Here is a 19,589-nt window from a genome sequence, read left to right on the forward strand (position 1 = left end):
TGTTTATTCATAAAGTGAACTTTAGTATGGTGGAAAATTAAATTACTAATTACGGAGTGAATGAAAATTGAATGGACATGTAACCAATTGGTATTAAACAAGAAGCAAGACTAATTCAACAAGCATCAGTGCAAACGCCGATCACAAACGATTGTGCTATATTCGCAAAGTATGAATGGATTATATATTAATGTTTAAGAGTATATCGAATTTTTTCTGACAAAATATGACCATGCTGCACGGTCTATTATTAGATCTTTTTTCATTTATGTTAAGCCACTGTTGTGAACATGACGAAGACAAAATCAACATAATTTGTTTTGCTTGCAAATGTACATAAGTATTTTATCTTCAAATCTAAAATAACGTAGTTCTTGGTGCTCTTTAATTCAAATATATATTCCAGATGTCAAGAATATTTGTGAATGTACATGAATTAACCCCACATTTTCATTTTAATTCCTGAAGGCTATTGTCTGTATTTCCTGATATATGTTTATATTTCACTTTTAGACTAGCATTAAAACTGTACAAGAAAAGTCAAACTTCTGTTAATATGTTTTATTACTCTGCGTTATAGAATTGTTAAATAAACAGTGCTTAAACAAGGCCAACAACTATTAAATTATTAATATTCCTAATTCCTATTAAATATTCCTATTAAATAAAAATAACATACATACAGTTTGCAACATCTTTAAAAATGACCAACATTTAACCAAAACAAAAATTAAATACCTCAAATACATTTCTAAGTCCCAAAGCAAATACAAGTACTACCAGTATCAGAAAATTACGACGTACTTTATTTTCTTCATTCACAATTTTGATATTATCTTCAATCTCGTTGCTCAGGTTGTTTCGTTCTTGCTGCACAATTGCTGACATTTTTGTCTTCAATAGGTTTGTCTTTCGATCAAACATTTCCATTGCTGTTATTTTATGCTGATTACACAAGTTTTGAATTGTAGAATCATATCTTTGAGTATGCTGAAATATAAATATGGTATTACAAATAAAACACGGTATGTTAGTTACCATATATTGCTTAAGGCGGTATGTATCAAAATTACGAAAGAAGGCATACGATTAGATGTCATTGTTTAAAAACGTTCGCTATAACATTATTTAATTAAAGTAGTACGATTTTTTTGGAATTTCAATTATTACTTAATGTGTCTGGGGGATAAGTGTTATGATTTTTTTGCCAATTTTTGCCAATTAGATAATTAGTGAAACTTAACTGGCCCATTCAAGTCAGAAATGATTATAAGTGGTAAACATATAAAATATTTGATTTTTTTTTTTTTTCTACAGAATAAACAAATCAATGTATATTTTTAACTATGATATAGAATTTTCAGTGAGACTTGTCCTACTTACGTTTCGCATTTTGTTCACAAAAAGATTGTATGCTTCGCTTCTCGCTGTTTTAACTTGAGATTTGTTTGTCTCCTAATTTAAAAATAAAAATAAAAAAGAATTATAAAAAATACAAAGAGAAACCACATCTACCATCTATTTTTTATTTTATATAAGTTAGTTGTTTAATTTCTTTTATCCCATCATTAGTTTGTCAAAAGTAGAACAAATATTCACACACATGCTCTTGTTTCTCGAGTTGTACTCTAGCTTGTTCTGTCTTGTTCTTACTCTTGAATATTGAAAACTTATTCTCTATTTCTTGTCCCAATTCCTCTTTATTATCCTTGGTGATACTGTTACAAATAATTAGAAGCATACTGAAGTTATCTAGTAATTGGCCACTGCTAATGGAAAAATTTAATTGTATATTACCCAAGTATTATGCAAATGTGATATATCTAATATTGGAAGAAGTGAAAATGTTAGTTTCTATCGTCGATTGAAGCATGAATATCTTATCAGGAAAATTAGGAATGTGGAAATAAAGTTTTTGGTAAAAGTAGCAATAGAAATAATTCAGGATATGTTTAAAATGATAAAAAAATGAGGTAGACACGTTGAATTATAAATAATTTATTTTCTTACTGAATGACTCCCTAAACTGATGGATCGCTGCCCACAATTGCAATTTTCCAAATGTATAAATTTTTTGGGCAAACCTGTGCTGCAGCTTATTAAGACATTTAAAGCATACTTGTCGCTGCCTGAAGCTCTTTCAAAGCTTGTAAAAGCATTCTCTTTGAGCGCTGTGTGCTTTTCCATGAGATTTGTGTCGCTCGGAGGTGAAGAGTATTGAGATATATGCTGTAGAAAAACAGTTACACATCTTTAATAATGACAATCACTTAAATATTATTTGTTCATATCAGTAAAACTGAAATATTAAAACATAACAAATGTCAGAAAATGGTTTATGCAATAATATTACCAAAAACTGGTTTTTCATTAATAATTTTTTATAAGATTAATCAATTTAATGTTTAATTAACTCCAATGAACATACTTACCATTTCCATGCTGTCGCAATAATCTCTCACTACTTTCTTTGTTTCCCTGCGTTTCTAAAAACACGTAATATCCTATCAGCAGATTTAACAACAACAACAACAGTTGATAACGCAGGAGGAAAATTAGCCAATTTCACAAGATTTTTTAAACATTGAACAAATAGGAATATCTAAAAGTTATAAAGAAATTGACTGAACAATGAGTTTAAAAAATATATCTTTTCGTATTTTTTGGCGAGTGACATAAGTAATTTCTGTGAATATAAATTCAGGTAATATCTCGTTTTATTTGCAATATTAACCAAGTCGCAACGTTATACATACGCTTAGACGAACGCATGTTTTCTTTTGCTTTTGAATTTCCAAAAGCACGCTATGCCTCGATATTGATTATTGTTTGCAGCGATTAAGCAACACAAAGACAATCTATATTCACCTTTTTTTCAAAATCTGCATCCTCGTTGTTTTTATTTATTGTCTTGAATATTTCAAATCTATTATCCATCAATGATACCAGTTTTTCGAGATCTTTTGCAGTGTCACAATTTCTGCACAAAACATACACAAGAAATATTAAACAACACAGAAATTGAGTAAATTTTAGTATAAATACCATTAAGCAGTGATCAATCTGGCCAAACGGAAAAGTCTTAATAAAGCTTGCAAGCTTGAGGATATTTTCATAAAATCTCCGATTTTTTTTTATCAGTGGCGTTGGGCTATCTGATGTGGTTCCTAACCGTTGTGGTCCGCAGACCGATGAAGCTCCAAAAGGTATTTATGCCGGTCCGCGAAGCTTTTAAGGCGGTCCTGTTGAAATATGTTGTTTTGCAGTTTATAGTCAACAGGCAACCGCTTGGTTACCGAAAAGAAAATCTTGCGGTGATTTATAAAAACTTTTGAACAGCGGTTAATCTTTTTCAATGCGCACTTAACTGCTTTTAAACGGCTTATTTTACCACATTAGCAACACTGGATTGATATCTGTTGTTTGAATTAGCAAGAAAGTCACACGAGTGGGCTTCGAGAAAAACGCTTAGCTAAACGTCTAGAATTCATCGTTTTATAAATACGACCGATTTCAGTAAAGCATGACAGGACAATTTTTTTAGGAGGCTCTCGATTTGGAAGATATGCATATAAGTGGCTCGTTCTGTTGGATATTCCATACATTATTGCCTTTAGTCATTTAATTTTAACCCTGCCATATTTAGATTTGTTCCCATTGTGTTTCGTAGACGTTATCAAATAATAAAAAAAATTAATCGTTGATAATAATAATACGGTATCAGTATATATGTAAAGCAACCATAAAGAATTCAAACGTATTATACCCAATTTTATATTTTTATATACACCAGAATGAGAGCCAATTCAAGATGTTTACGAGGGTTTCATTCATGCCTTACCTTGTTCGTTGATATGAAACGCTTATATATATTATTAGCAATACCGAAGGCTACCCCCGTCAACGTGCATTGACGACGAAGGAAGTGGAGCAATCTGTATATTATACGATATGATACGAGTAAAAACAATAATAGCAAACTTGAATAAACAGCTAATTCAATTCTAGCATTCATCGACCATTGAATAAAATAATTATCGAATAATCAAATCACCGATCCCTTTTTAAAAATTTAAATAAATATTAATTACTTCATAGCAGAGTTGCTGACGAATAGACCCACAAGCTGCTTTGTTGCTACTTATTGTGGCCTGTTATACTCGTATTATAATTATACGCATTTTGATGTCTATTGTGTTAATAATACCAAATTGTAAGTCACCCAACGCGCCAATCATGACAAATATTTCCCTAAATATAATTTGGAATTACTCAGCAGCGGTTGTAGCTGTAGGGTATCGCTTTGTTGGGAATTCACACAAGAATACGTTTGTATTCTTGAAAATAATTATTCAAAACCAGAACTTAATCCTTCTTTGGGCCTGTGTTTACTGACTAACAAATATTCTATTCACTAATTACCTGGTATTGCATCACAAATGAGAGCGATATTCAACGAGATTACACCGCAGCATCATTTCGCGGTAAAGAACAAATCATACGTCTCTAAAAATCTACGAGTAAAAGTGGCCCTAATGTTTGGTGAGTAATTTGATATTGAAAATGACAATCAAAATCGGAGTAGTTATTGCATAATTGATGGTAGAGTTGCCGTCATATTGCGTGTTTGATAAGTGTGATATAAATTTCCCCGACGGCGTCTTGGCGACGAGTAATCACAAATTTCGATGTCCCCGTTTTGATACGTCGCCCAAACCCGTTGTTGAATCTTGCGGGTGGCAAAAACAATAAGTACACTTGTTTTAGCCCACACCACCCCCTCAAAGCACGTCGTAACGCTACTCAACTTTTTGATTTTTTTAATACGTTTATATTTGATGGTTTTGAAAGTTAATCTAAATTGGATGAATTATTATCAGTAGCAAACCTTTAGACCACGGCATTGTTTTGAGACAAAATTACTATCAGGAATGAGTTTATCATTTTTGAGATTATTTTTTCCACAAATTAAATAAGAAGACAAAATTTATTGTATTTTCATTTCATCATAAGTGAGTGCAATTAGAGTTTCAAAGATTTTGCGCAGAACATCAATTATTCTTCGCAAAAAAGTTTTCTCTTTTGAGAAGTGACGTAATTCCGGACATTGTTCCAAGCCATTGTATGGAATCACCAAAACTCTAAATTTGTGACTTAGAGCCCTTAATTCCTTTTAAATATTTTTCACGACTCCCTAGTTCTAGCATTGTGCATCTAGGTACCACCATTAACATATACAGTGTCTCGTACTAAGGAATTTCAGAATCATGAAACTTTACAAAATCTACTCGTTTATATATAATTGTGACGCAACTACCGCCTCTCGTCGAACACTGGTTGTAGCTTCAATATCACCAACCTATATTTCTCCATATTGTTTGCCAACAATGGCTGTTATTGACTATAGAGCGGGGGTTCTCAAACGGAGACCGGTGGCCCCTAAAGGGGGCCACGAAGCAGTTCAAGGGGGGCTTCGGCACAAGGCTAGTCCCGTTCAGGCGTTCACCGCAGTTTTATTACCTGAATAGATTATTTGTGATCACAGGGTGTATTCTGTTTCTGAATTGTTTGATCATAAGGGAATACCAATCAAAATAGTTCACGGGTAGGCAGTCTAACCTGCAGATGGACGATTTCGCTAGACTGCGAGACAATCTTCAGAATCGTATTATAGACGCACAAATCCAAATGTAAAGTCCTAATGCCCAAAATACGAAAATGAAACTACGGTTATGTTGATTTTAAATAAGTAAATCGAGATGAGAGAGAATTACTTGCATTGCTCGTATGTAATGAGCAATGAATCATTACGTCCATCTAAACTCCAAAACCACCGCGACAAACATCGCCCCCAGCAGGTAGAAGGCATTGACATCAGTTTCATGGTTGTCAAGCGAGTTAGATTTAGAGGAAACTAGATCCAGAAACCGTCTTGATGTTGACAGAGAAATTTGTCAGGCTATATCAAAGGGGGTGCCTAATATAAGAAACGTCGTCAGTTGGTCCCAAGTGCAAGATTTCCAATGATTATATTTTTAAAAAGCTTCAACTCTTTTTGTCTGTAGTACTATTCAACACGTGTATTTTTTGGAATGGCGAACGGGGGCCACGAGTGCAAAAAGGTTGGGAACCACTGCCTTGTTCAAAGCATAAGCGAGGATAAGTCGTATAAAAATAGTTCATTCACCACTCACATGCTTGAACAAAGCTCCTTGAATTTGTCTTTAGCCATCTTTTGAAATTTTGAGTTTTCTGCTTGTAGATTATCGCAGCTTGCACCATTGATTAAAAGCTAAATTATTTTATAATGAATGAAACAGTGTGATTCATAACTATTACTTGTTGTCGCACTTTATTTCAGCAAACGAACCTTGTACAAGAGAACATGGCGAAACAACATAGCTCTCAAAAAGGTATTGTAAAAATAATTGCTGTTTTTTTTATATTTTACTGTTGCCATGTAACAATATTTAGGTCTGTAAAATACTACAGATTCATTATTTTTCCATTTCTCTAAAAAAACAATTTACAATAAATATTTTTAGAAATTATCGTCTAATTTTTCAAATGTCTTTGATTAAACACATGTTGAAACTCAATGAGTCAAGAGGAGGGCAGCTTTGTTAAAAAGTAAATAGTAAACAGCCAAGAAGTTAAATGACTGAATTTATACTTTCGTATTGATATGGATTACCTTGTTCATTTCCGTTTCATAAATATCTAATGCTTCCTGAACAAATTGACCAGATATCATTGTCTGCAAATAAATAAACAATGTTTATTCACTATTTTTGTTTGTTTTTGAAAATCCTGATCGAAAAAATATACGATGACAGAAATAAGGGAGTATGCCATTGTTTGTAACAAAATTTCAATTGTTACTTTGCAAAATTATCGAATATGTACTGAACTAATTGTTGAATGTGAATTTTAATCCTTGGAGGAACACAAGTATTTTTTCTATCTGCATAAAAATATGATCTCATATTCTCGAGACAATGAGATCATTGATATTCCTGCGAAATCTATGCCATTCCAATTTATTTTACAATATATGTACAATACATTTGACCTTAATTACTGCGCCGATGGTATAAACCGGCAATAATATTAATCTTGCTCAACTAAAATTTATCTTATCAAAAACGAAACGAACCAGTTCTTGATTGGTCAAAAATATACCATCTTGCCAAAAAAGTAATAAATAAAGATAAGGATTTATCTACAAAACGGAGAAATCCCAAACGCCTTTAAATAGATAACTTAACCCATAGTGAAGGAGAAAAAAGGAGACGAAACAACACGCAACAATAATATAATGATATTGATTGATAAAAAATGAGCTAGATGTATGACATCGTTCAATGAAGGATGTGCCATGGTTGTTTGCTACAAATTTTAGTAAGTGTGTACTAGTGTATTCTTAGTGTATCAGATTTCACTCAATGAATGAATTTTTGAAATTGTAAATTTCCTACCTCCCTCATTTCTTGCAAATGTATGTTATTGTCATTGCTCTGCTTGTAAATGCTATTGAATCTCTCTTCCATTTTATTATTCAATTTTTGTCTGTACTCTTGCACATTCTCAGATGGAAGACTTGGATTTCTGAAACAGTATTTAAAGAGCCCGAATGTTACTAATACTAATAATAAATATATTATTGATTGATTATAATTAGTTTTTGAACCCTCAATTGGCAACAATAACCCTCGAGTTGAAGGTTGTTTTCTACAAATTTTTAGGTATTAGATCGCATATCTAAATTACGAGTGGAGACGTGCCCTATAGCATCCTATCGTTGAATACGCTGAATAGAACTTTAGCATACGATTTTATAAATCTATGAGTGATTTTTTTGAGCTTATTGGTTGACGATGAAAAACTAATTTTAAAGTGACAATACAGAATTGAATGAGTAAACTCGGCTTTGTAGAGTTCAGAATATAACATCACAAATTAAGCCATTGAAATATCTCAAAATATCATTTACTGGCAGTGGTAACTTTATCGGAATGACTTAATTAAAAACATTCTTCAATTTTTTTTCATTTTTTTGCCCCAAATTTCCTTGCATTCTGTAGAAAATAGCATACGTCATCTACACCTATTTAATCTCACATATTCGCAATTAATCCATTGAAGTCTTTTGCAGCTTTTTCTCTGTATTCGTTATGTTTTTGGATGAAATCATTATTTTTCTCCCATTTATCATCTGAAGTAATCTGAGATGAAATCATAGGTAAAAGTTTATGGAAAAATTCAAATAACAATCATTTATTAAAAAAAATGTGTTGACACTTACTTGGAAAAGTTTTTTATCAAATGAATTGAATAACAACTACAAACAAACACTATCGAAATTTTTTACTCAATACAATTTCATCTATTGCATTATTATTTTGCCAATATCAAGATTCGGATTCTATTAATAGAACCAAAATCAACATTTTTGGGGCCTAGAACAGTACACTTAGTGGCCAATTAAATCTTTCTCTCAATATCTAGGTCCTCGCATCTGGAACATATACATTGTTAGCAATTACTGAAATGAACAGGACAGCTAGCGGGGGTAAAGAGCGCGACAGTGAGATTTTAAATTTACAGTATAAGGCAGATATTATGTTGAATAATACGACTACAGTTCTGTCTTTGACTTTTTCCGAAATTAAACTATTATAACTGGTCTTGATCTTTGTTTAAATTACCTGTCTCATCAGTTGATCATATTCATTCACTGCATTTTCAACGTGTTGTTCATATTTCAATCCTAAATCTCTCTGAAAAAAATTAAATAGGTCATTATTAAGTTTTACTTCTAAAAAACCGGTTATATCGGATTTCGATCTGTCAACAACAAAAATATAAATACAACGAGAGGATTGAAATTGCATCCGGGCATGTAACAATTAATTTTGGCTCAATTTTACTTTATGTTTATCACCCTATTGTCGATAATATCTGCATTACTACTAGAGCTGGGAAAAATACTCGAATAACGAATAAAAACTCGAATAACGGATAGCAAATCGAATATTAAAATATTCGAATATCCGGTACTACATGACCTGCGCCGCTTTTCTTGGACACGAACTCGCGCGTTTATAAATCAGTCGTGAATTGCAAGAATTCATCTAGCGTTCACTGACAGACCAAAACAGACACATATGAGAAGTCGTTGTCTTTGCGTTATGGAGTTTTTTTATTTTATTTTACGTATAACGTATCGTTTCATTCCCTATTTTGCAAAAAACGTACCGAAAATTCCGTAAGTTAAGAAGCGTAAAACCAGATGAGGTATTTTAATCAAATTTACTAGATTTCAAACCTCCTATGCCCGGTGATATGTAATTAACCGTTTCTTGCATGACCGGGACATTAAATTTATTAAATTGGGATTTAAAATGACGTTTCGAGAGATTATACATTGGAAAAGGCGATTTTATGTCATCAGAAAATCAGAGTTATATAAATAGCATCGATTTCAAAATGACCAGACAAGGTTTTTTTTTTTAAAAGCTGGTATTAGTTACATGAGTGTGAAAAACACTTATTGAGTTGTAACCGGATAAGAAAAGACAAACCATGCTCCCTTCAATGTACTTTCTATCAGCTCTGCAAAGGTCCTTCCATCCTTGAACAAGTAATGTTTCGATATTTCGAAAATGTGAACATCTTACTCAACCATGCATGGTTGGTGGAGTGTTAAAATTGTAAACAAGAGCAGAACGTAAAACAATTACGTTGTAACAACGTACACTGGCACATTTACGAAATGTCGCATCTATTTTTATTGAATATGATTGCATTCGTTGTATTTTAAAGCATTATAGTGGTGTCAGCCGTGACATTATCAATATCGTCAAGTGAAGTATGAAATTTGCAAACTCTTTAAACAAAATTATGAATTACTCCGTAATGATTTTAGCTATAATAACCGTTGGGGTATTGTTTTGTTGAAAAAAGAATGTTAAAACTTGAGGGAATTATTTATACATACCGTATGACCCATGAAATGTATCTGTAAAAACCAAAATGAATTTCCTAATTTTCAATACCTTGTTGTTTTCATTCACACGCTTTACATTTTCTGTAAAGTACTGTTCCATGTTTGTAGACAATTTTTCACGAGTATTTTTCACTGTAGCATAATCATCATATTTCGCTATTTCTGTATCATACTCTTCCAAGCATTTTTCGTACTCGGTCTTTCGAAGACTTTCAATGTCCATGCAGTATTCGTCTCCATACTAAAAAATGTGTGATAAATGTTATATATCTTCGTTAAACATATTAATTTGAAGATTTAGAGATGTCCCTGCGCTTGTGAGTTGATCATTATATTTTTATTTGCAGCACTAAGCATAACACTTACCTGGGAAAACGCTTCTTGAAACTTGGTCATAACTTCACTCGCTTCTTGATTAATTCCCAGTTTATCCATATGCTGAAAAATATTAGGACATTCATGTTAAAATCGACACCGATAGTAAAAGTGCCCCCCGTGCGGTTGAATTGGGTAATTATGTTGATTCAATTTTATTCACTATTTTTTTTGAGGGGGGGGGGGGGTTTCTAAATGAGGATTTTTGATGACAGAGGTACGGGAGTATGCCATCGTTATAGTTACCCGTCTAACCTCACAAATATAATAATGATATATGAGATCGTTCAATGAATGATGTGCCATTCAATATTGATTGTTTGCTACAAAATTATGATACACAACAAGTGTATTTCTTCAAATTTTACTCAATGAATAAATTTTTAAATTAAAAATGTTCTACCTCTTTCACTTCTTGTAAATGTATGTTATTGTCATTGCTCTGCTTGTGAATGCTATTGAATCTCTCTTCCATTTTTTTATCCAATTTTTGTCTGTACTCTTGCACATCCTCGTGTGGCAGACTTGGACTTCTGAAACAGTATTTAAAGAGCCCGAATGTTACTAATACAAATAATAAATATAATATTGATGAATTATAATTAGTCTTTAACCCTTTTTTGGCAACAATAACACTTGAGTAAAAGGTTGTTTTCTACAAATTTTAGGGCATTGGGTCGCATATCTAAATTAAGAGTGGAGACGTGCCCTTTAGCATCACCTCGTTGAATACGCTGAATGGAACTTTAGCATACGATTTTATAAAGCTATGAGTGACGTTTTAGGGCTTATTGGTTGACAATGAAAAACTAATTGTAAAGTGACAATACGAAATTGAATTAGTACACTCGGCTTTGTAGAGTTCAAAACATAACATCACAAATTAAACATCTGGAATATCTCGCCCATTTACTGCCAGCGGCAACTATATCGGGATGACTAATTTAAAAACATTTTTCTATTTTTTATTTTTATGACCAAAATATTCTTGCATTCTGCTAAAAATACTATATGTGTCTACATCCATTCAATCTTACATATTCGCAATTAATCTATTGAAGTCTTCCGCAGCTTTTTCTCTGTATTCGTTATGTTTTTGAATGAAATCAATATTTTTCTCCCATTTACCATCTGAAGTAATCTAAAATAAAATCATATGTAATAATTTATCGAAAAATTCAAATAAAAATCATTTATTAAAAAAAATGTGTTGACACTTACTTGGAAAAGTTTAATGAAAAAAACCTAAAGAATCCAATGAATTGAATAACGAACAAAGAGAATAACAACTACAAACAAAAACTCTCGAAATTTTTTTATTCAATACAATTTCATCTATTGAAATATTATTTTGCCAATATCAAAATTCAGATTCTATTAATAGAACCAAACTCAACATTTTTGGGGCCTATAGAACAGTTCACTTAGTGACCAATTAAATCTTTCTTTCAATATCTAGGTCCTCGCATCTGGAACAAATACATTGTTAGCAATTACTGAAATGAACGGGACAGCTAGCGGGGGTAAAGGGCGCGACAGTGAGATTTTAAATTTACAGTTTAATGCAGATATTATGTTGAATAATACGATTACAGTTCTGTCTTTGCCTTTTTCCGAAATTAAACTATCATAACTGGTTTTGATTTTTGTTTAAATTACCTGTCTCATCATTTGATCATATTCATCCACTGCATTTTCAACGTGTTGTTCATATTTCAATCCTAAATCTCTCTGAAAAAAATTGAATAGGTCATTATTCGATTTTACTTCTGATAAACCGGTTATATCGGACTTCGATCTGTCAACAAAAAAATATATAAAAAATACAACGAGAAGATTGAAATTGCATCCGGGCTTATCACAATTAATTTTGGCTCAATTTTACTTTATGTTTATCACCCTATGGTCGATAATATCTGCATTCACTCGGTAAATTTTATTGTCATTTTAGGGGTAAAAAATTAAAGAATCGTGTCGGTAAACCGATTCACCGACTAAAGTCGGTAATATTCACCGATATTGGAGGCGTGGCGTTAGTCGATGTTGCGCGCGAACTATGGTAAAGGAGAGCAGCCAATCAGACGATACATTTCAAACGAGGAAATTATTACGCGCGATTTTTTGTTGCTTTACTCCAGTGTTTCCCAACCCGAGTCCGCGGTCTCAAATGAGTCCGCGGAGCGTTTGAATGAGTCCGCAACGAACCAGAAATTCAGCCACTTTGCGATTTACGTTAGAATGTACACAAAACATAAAAAGTCATGTGTATATCCGCGGGTTCAATCTATATGCGGTCGCTAAAACCCATGGGTTAGGGTTCAAATATTCGTAAAACAAAACATAAAAAATTCCATAGGTGCAATAGTATACAAGTGCAATTGTCGTGGGTTCAAATGTACGTGGGTTTAAATGTAATAGAACCGGATTTCACAACTCACTTGTGGATTTTCGACGAAAACACGTCAATGGTGGCAACCCAAATTTCCTAAATTGAAAAGCGGCAATACAAAATACTAAGAATAAAACGAAGAACACGATAAGTTTTGTTTTATGATGGTCCGCGACCGATTAAAAACGCTTTTTCGACATTGCAAATCGCAAAATTTTGGCTGCTACCGTACCAGGGCAATTTCCCTTAGGATTATTTGCTTTACTGCCTCCACATTGGTACGTACAGTACTGGCGTAGGTGTTGTACGAACAGCTCAGATTTGACAAATTCACAAAAATACGAATCAAAACAAAATATAATCGGGCACTTTACCACGCATTTTGGTGTTCACGGATTGTCATCATATTTTCTGAGTAGTATTGCTTTCATTTCGTCAACACAACCGCAGATTAAAATGATCACAATAAAATTAATAATAAACCATGGCGATTAATATGTATTTTTGATTTAATAATATACCTCAAATATATTTTTAATAAGTACTAAATCAAGTTGTACTTTCTAAAAATTTATATATATATAGCAGATAGTAGGATTTTTCTAACGGTTATAACAAATTCGCAAGATCGCAAAAAATATGTATCAAAACTAAGTATATATAATCGAACAATATATTCTCACATTATTATGTTCACAGATTGCCATTGAATTTTTTTTATTTTAGAGAAGTAATGCTTTCATCTTGTCGTAATTCAACGCAACCGCGAATTATCATGAACACAATTAAGTTAAAATAGGAATACATCTTAAATTCTCGTCGTTGTCATGAATCGAATATTGTGCGACAGAAAAGGCCATTGTTGAAATTCGTTAAAATTCTGTTGTGTTCGGTTTTATTGCCTGTTCACACAGAGTATACGGTTGCAATAAACGCACCTTGAGTCCGCAGAGGGTTTCGCCGGTGAGAAAATAGTCCGCGACCAAAAAAGGTTGGGAAACGCTGCTTTACTCCATAATTTGTCCGTTCGATTGACGAATACCAGACTATTGAACTTTGATATGACGATATTTACGTCAGTCGACAGCAGTTATACCTTAGTTGCCTTTGTTATTACTGAATTGGCAGTATTTCTGTAAGGCAATGCAGCTTGGAGTCAATAATGTCAGTGTAGGAGATGTGTTGTTTAGCGTTGAATATTGTATTGTATTGAATATTGTATTGTTTAGTGTGATTGTAGTAGGGCATGATCTACCGTACCAATTAATATATTCTGCTTTAAAGCTATACCAGTCCAGCAGTCTGCCAGTATAGCAGTACAAGTTTGGTTAGACCATCGTACGACGTACGTACTGACGTAAGTAGGCTACATCCATGTTACACTGTTATGTCTATGGATACATAACACAGCATAAACTTGATTCGTATTTCCAGCAATTCTCGATTTTTGTCATTACTGCAGTACACTGACAAATGCCAGAATGCAGAAATATAAATACAGTATTCCCTCGCTCAGTCTATACAGATCTAGGCTTTCTGGATTTTTTTGGTATCTAATTACGGAATTAAGATCAACAGACGCTTCGTGTCGATCGCAGATCTACGGGGAACAAGAGACTAGGAAAAGGGGTGATGTTAAACCATTAATCTGTTACTGCATTGCAGCATTAATGGACTGTAGCTTGAAGAATATGGCTTTGAAATATACAGGTATCAATTAATTATATGCCTATATATTTATTTACTGATTAGATTTATATACAGAATTTGAGCATATTTTATATTACATATTTAAAAATTGTTTCAAGCTTTATTGGAAGTAATTAGATATTCCGATATTTGATTTAGGCCCGCCCAATTTACTGGTACATACATGCTTTGAGTTTGTAAAATTAGAAATGCACATAAATTACTCATTATACAAGTATAATAAAGTTTGGGTATGTATACATTTCCAACAACAGTGGTTTCCCTTTAGAAAACTGAAGAATCTAATTAGGAAGGCATGAACAAATTGTCTGCCACAGCACTTGACTATGGGAAACTCCAGGCTTAGGCTTCAAAAAATTTGACATTATTGGATTTACTAACATGTTATTTCAAGGAAAAAGAAATATTTGAGGTTGGGTATAATGTTAATTCTAAATTGCAAAAAGAGATACTTTGTCATCTGCTTTGGGAATATGTATTTGGGGTGTAATTTCAGGGAGTATTAAATGTTTGATTTCTTTTGAATATAATTCCAGATACCGCTTCCATCTGATCTACAAAGTTATGCAATTTACTGGAAAACTCTGTATCGATTGATTGGCCTTTGATTTTTGGCAACTGAAGGAGAAAAACAAATATGAAAGTTTACAGAAAGGTTGGATATTGTAATGAATGCTAGTACTCGTTATTGAATATTTTCAGAAGTTGCAAAAAGACTGGATTGGTTGATTGAATACTAAAAAATGTTGAATTTTATTCGCAAATCGAATAGTATTTTCAAATTTTGCCTTTTTTATTGAAACTTCTTGTACATTCCATTTCAGATAACTTGAAGATATGAAAAAGAAAATGCCATGATTTTGTGAAAGCAATGGAATAGTGCAATACATTCAGCACGGACAACACTAACCCGAAAAAACTCCTCTTCTGCGAAAACCATTCTCTTCTTGGATTTCAGGGGCTGTCAATAGAAACTTGTTTGAAGTGGCTATGTAAATGGACACCCTGCAAGCAAAAACTTCTAAACGAGAAGTTCCTGCCTACCTCGCGTTTCTATAGTTTCACTATACAATTTTCCATATTCTATCATTTTTCAAACTTTTATCATTCATTTCACGTTCAGATTTATTTTATAAATAAATCTTGTTACCTATAAAATAGTCTGTGATTTTACTGTTCTTGTCCTGTAAAGTGTAAAAAAGCCAGGATATTTACGGTAATTTTTACCAGGTTCTGAATATAAATTCACCGAATTTGAAATGTAAATTCACAGGTTAGCGCCGGTAAATATTACTGCGTATTGCCGGTGAAAATTACCGGAAAAAAATGTAAGAATTACTAGGTGTACCCTGTAAAATTCACAGATGATCTACAGCATTTTTACCGAAAATTCGAGTAATTTTTACCCTAAAATCATATTAAAATTTCACAACTATATTCCTGAATATATAATGCAAGGCGATTGCCGGTAAATATTTCTTAGAGTGCTGGCAAAATTACTCGAATAACGAATAGCAACTCGAATAACGGATAGCAAATCGAATATAAAAATATTCGAATATCCGGTATTACATGACCTGCGCCGTTTTCTTGGACACGAACTCGCGCGTCTTTGAATCAGTCGTGAATTGCAAGAATTCACCCAGCGTTCGCTGCCAGACCAAAACAGACACATATGAGAAGTCGTTGTCTTTGCGTTATGGGTTTTTATTTTTTTATTTTACGTATAACTTATCGTTTCATTCCGTATTTTGCAAAAAAACGAACCGAACATTCCGTGAATTAAGAAGCGTAAAACCAGATGAGTTATTTTAATTAAATTTACTGGATTTCAAACCTCCTATGCCCGGTGATATGTAATTAACCGTTTCTTGCATGACCGGAACATTAAATTTATTAAATTGGGATTTAAAATGACGTTTTGATCGATTATACATTGGAAAAGGCGATTTTATATCATCAGAAAATTAGAGTTATATAAATAGCATCGATTTCAAAATGACCAGTCAAAGTTTTTTCAAAAGCTGGTATTAGTTACATGAGTGTGAAAAACACTTATTGAGTTGTAACCGGATAGGAAATGACAAGCCATGCTCCCTTCAATGTACTTTCTATAAGCTCTGCAAAGGTCCTTCCATCCTTGACCAAGAAATGTTTCGATATTTCGAAAATGTGAACATCTTACTCAACCATGCATGGTTGAGTGGGAGTGTTAAAATTGTAAACAAGAGCAGAACGTAAAACAATTACGTTGTAATAACGTATACACTGGCTCATTTACGAAATGTCGCACCTATTTTTATTGAATATGATTGCATTCGTTGTATTTTAAAGCATTATAGTAGTGTCAGCCGTGACTTTATCAACATCGTCAAGAGAAGTATGAAATTTGCAAACTCTTTAAACAAAATTGTGAATTACTCGGTAATGATTTTAGCTATAATAACCGTTGGGGTATTGTTTTGTTGAAAATGTATCTGTAAAAACCAAAATGAATTTCCTAATTTTCAATACCTTGTTGTTTTCATTCACACGCTTTACATTTTCTGTAAAGTACTGTTCCATGTTTGTAGACAATTTTTCACGAGTATTTTTCACTGTAGCATAATCATCATATTTCGCTATTTCTGTATCATACTCTTCCAAGCATTTTTCGTACTCGCTCTTTCGAAGACTTTCAATGTCCATGCAGTATTCGTCTCCATACTAAAAAAGTGTGATAAATGTTATATATCTTCGTTAAACCTATTAACTTGAGGATTTAGAGATGTCCCTGCGCTTGTGAGTTAATCATTATATTTTTATTTGCAGCACTAAGCATAACACTTACCTGAGAAAACGCTTCTTGAAACTTGGTCATAACTTGACTCGCTTCTTGATTAATTCCAAGTTTATCCATTTGCTGGAAAATATTAGGACATTCATGTTAAAATCGACACCGTTAGTAAAAGTGCCCCTATGCGGTTGAATTGTGTAATTATGTTGATTCATTTTTTTTCACTATTTTTTTTTTTTTTTAAATCCTAAATGAGGATTTTTGATGACAGAGGTACAGGAGTATGCCATTGTTATAGTTACCCGTCTTACGTCACGAATATAATAATGATATATGACATCGTTCAATGAATGATGTGCCATTCAATATTGATTGTTTGCAACAAAATTATGATACACAACTAATGAATTTCTTCAAATTTAACTCAATGAATAAATTTTTAAATTAAAAATGTTCTACCTCCTTCACTTCTTGTAAATGTATGTTATTGTCATTGCTTTGCTTGTGAATGCTATTGAATCTCTCTTCCATTTTATTATCCAATTTTTGTCTGTACTCTTGCACATCCTCAGATGGAAGACTTGGACTTCTGAAACAGTATTTAAAGAGCCCGAATGTTACTAATACTAATAATAAATATAATATTGATTGATTATAATTAGTCTTTAACCCTTTATTGGCAACAATAACACTTGAGTAAAAGGTTGTTTTCTACAAATTTTAGGGCATTAGGTCGCATATCTAAATTAGGAGTGGAGACGTGCCCTTTAGCATCACCTCGTTGAATACGCTGAATGGAACTTTAGCATACGATTTTATAAAGCTATGAGTGACGTTTTAGGGCTTATTGGTTGACGATGAAAAACTAATTGTAAAGTGACAATACGAAATTGAATTAGTACACTCGGCTTTGTAGAGTTCAAAACATAACATCACAAATTAAACATCTGGAATATCTCGCCCATTTACTGCCAGCGGCAACTATATCGGGATGACTAATTTAAAAACATTTTTCTATTTTTTATTTTTATGACCAAAATATTCTTGCATTCTGCTAAAAATACTATATGTTGTCTACATCCATTTAATCTCACAAATTTGTAATTAATCTATTGAAGTCCTCCGCAGCTTTTTTTCTGTATTCGTCATGTTTTTGAATGAAATCAATATTTTTCCCCCATTTACCATCTGAAGTAATCTAAAATAAAATCACATGTAATAGTTTATTAAAAAGTTCAAATAAGAATCATTTATTGTAAAAGATGAGTTGACACTTACTTGGAAAAGTTTTTTTTATGAATATTTGAATAACGAACGACCCGAATAACAACTACAAACAAACTCTATCGAAACTTTTATCTCAATACAATTTCATCTATTAAATTATTATTTTTTCCAATATTAAGATTCAGATTCTTTTGATACAATCAAACTCAACATTTTTGAGGTCTAGAACAGTTCACCTAGTGGCCAATTAAATCTTTCTTACAATATCTAGGTCCTCGAATCTGGAACATATAGATTGTTAGCAATTACTGAAATGAACGGGACAGCTAGCGGGGGTAAAGAGCGCATCAGTAAGATTTTGAACTTACAGCATAATGCAGATATTAAGTTGAATATTACGACTACAGTTCTGTCTTTACCTATTTCCAAAATTTAACTATCATAACTGGTTTGATCTTTGTTTAAGTTACCTGTTTCATCAGCCGATCGTATTCATTCACTGTATTTTCAACGTGTTGTTCATATTTCAATCCTAAATGTCTCTGAATCAAATTAAATAGAATATAACTCAATTATACTTCCAATAAACCAGTTGTATCAAACTTTGGGCTGTCAACAAGAATAATATAAGTACAAAGAAAGGGTTGAAATTGCTGAAAATTCACCCTCAGCGTTCGCGAACAGACCAAAACAGACACATTTGAGAAGTCGTTGTCTTTGGGTTATGGTGATTTTTTATTATTTTATTTGACGTATAACGAATCGTTTCATTCCCTATTTTGCAAATAACGCACGGACCATTTCGTAAATTTAGAAACGTCAAACCAAATAAGGTATTTTAAATAAAAATTTACCTGATTTTAAATCTCGTATGCCCGGTGACATGTAATTAAAAAAATAAAATTATTTTTTCTGTATCATAGATAGCAATTTTCCGTAGCATGTAATGCTTTTTAGACCCCCAAGACTGCTAAAACACGCGTATTCCAGCGTTCGATCGGACCCGCGACCTGTTTTGATCTAACTTGACAAATAAAAATTTCAGCCCCCCCCCCCCTCTTTGAAAATTTCTGGATACGCCCCATGAACAAGTAATGATTCGA

The 19,589-nt window shown here is 32.7% G+C and overlaps 1 protein-coding gene across 3 annotated transcripts in view; it reads right to left on the reverse strand.

The window, feature by feature from the left end:
• Nucleotides 1-556: 556 nt before the first annotated feature.
• Nucleotides 557-19,589, reverse strand: part of LOC120336938 (uncharacterized) — a 31,295-nt gene continuing 12,262 nt past the window's right edge. The window contains exons 24-44 of one of the 3 annotated variants that reach the window (XM_078109965.1): nucleotides 18,957-19,028; nucleotides 18,354-18,457; nucleotides 17,719-17,848; nucleotides 17,314-17,385; nucleotides 16,998-17,189; nucleotides 12,044-12,115; nucleotides 11,422-11,525; nucleotides 10,788-10,917; nucleotides 10,376-10,447; nucleotides 10,059-10,250; nucleotides 8,709-8,780; nucleotides 8,122-8,225; nucleotides 7,479-7,608; nucleotides 6,695-6,757; nucleotides 6,195-6,292; nucleotides 2,869-2,980; nucleotides 2,433-2,486; nucleotides 2,120-2,229; nucleotides 1,604-1,718; nucleotides 1,384-1,455; nucleotides 557-990 (exon numbers count right to left, since the gene is read on the reverse strand). In XM_078109965.1, coding sequence (XP_077966091.1) covers nucleotides 715-990; nucleotides 1,384-1,455; nucleotides 1,604-1,718; nucleotides 2,120-2,229; nucleotides 2,433-2,486; nucleotides 2,869-2,980; nucleotides 6,195-6,292; nucleotides 6,695-6,757; nucleotides 7,479-7,608; nucleotides 8,122-8,225; nucleotides 8,709-8,780; nucleotides 10,059-10,250; nucleotides 10,376-10,447; nucleotides 10,788-10,917; nucleotides 11,422-11,525; nucleotides 12,044-12,115; nucleotides 16,998-17,189; nucleotides 17,314-17,385; nucleotides 17,719-17,848; nucleotides 18,354-18,457; nucleotides 18,957-19,028 — 2,346 coding nt within the window. In that variant the 3' untranslated portion in view covers nucleotides 557-714. The remainder of the gene's footprint in view (nucleotides 991-1,383; nucleotides 1,456-1,603; nucleotides 1,719-2,119; nucleotides 2,230-2,432; nucleotides 2,487-2,868; nucleotides 2,981-6,194; nucleotides 6,293-6,694; nucleotides 6,758-7,478; nucleotides 7,609-8,121; nucleotides 8,226-8,708; nucleotides 8,781-10,058; nucleotides 10,251-10,375; nucleotides 10,448-10,787; nucleotides 10,918-11,421; nucleotides 11,526-12,043; nucleotides 12,116-16,997; nucleotides 17,190-17,313; nucleotides 17,386-17,718; nucleotides 17,849-18,353; nucleotides 18,458-18,956; nucleotides 19,029-19,589) is intronic. The other 2 variants (XM_078109966.1, XM_078109967.1) reach the window with 2 other exon arrangements.

The sequence above is a fragment of the Styela clava genome, chromosome 2 (assembly GCF_964204865.1).
Source record: "Styela clava chromosome 2, kaStyClav1.hap1.2, whole genome shotgun sequence".
Taxonomy (NCBI): domain Eukaryota; kingdom Metazoa; phylum Chordata; class Ascidiacea; order Stolidobranchia; family Styelidae; genus Styela; species Styela clava.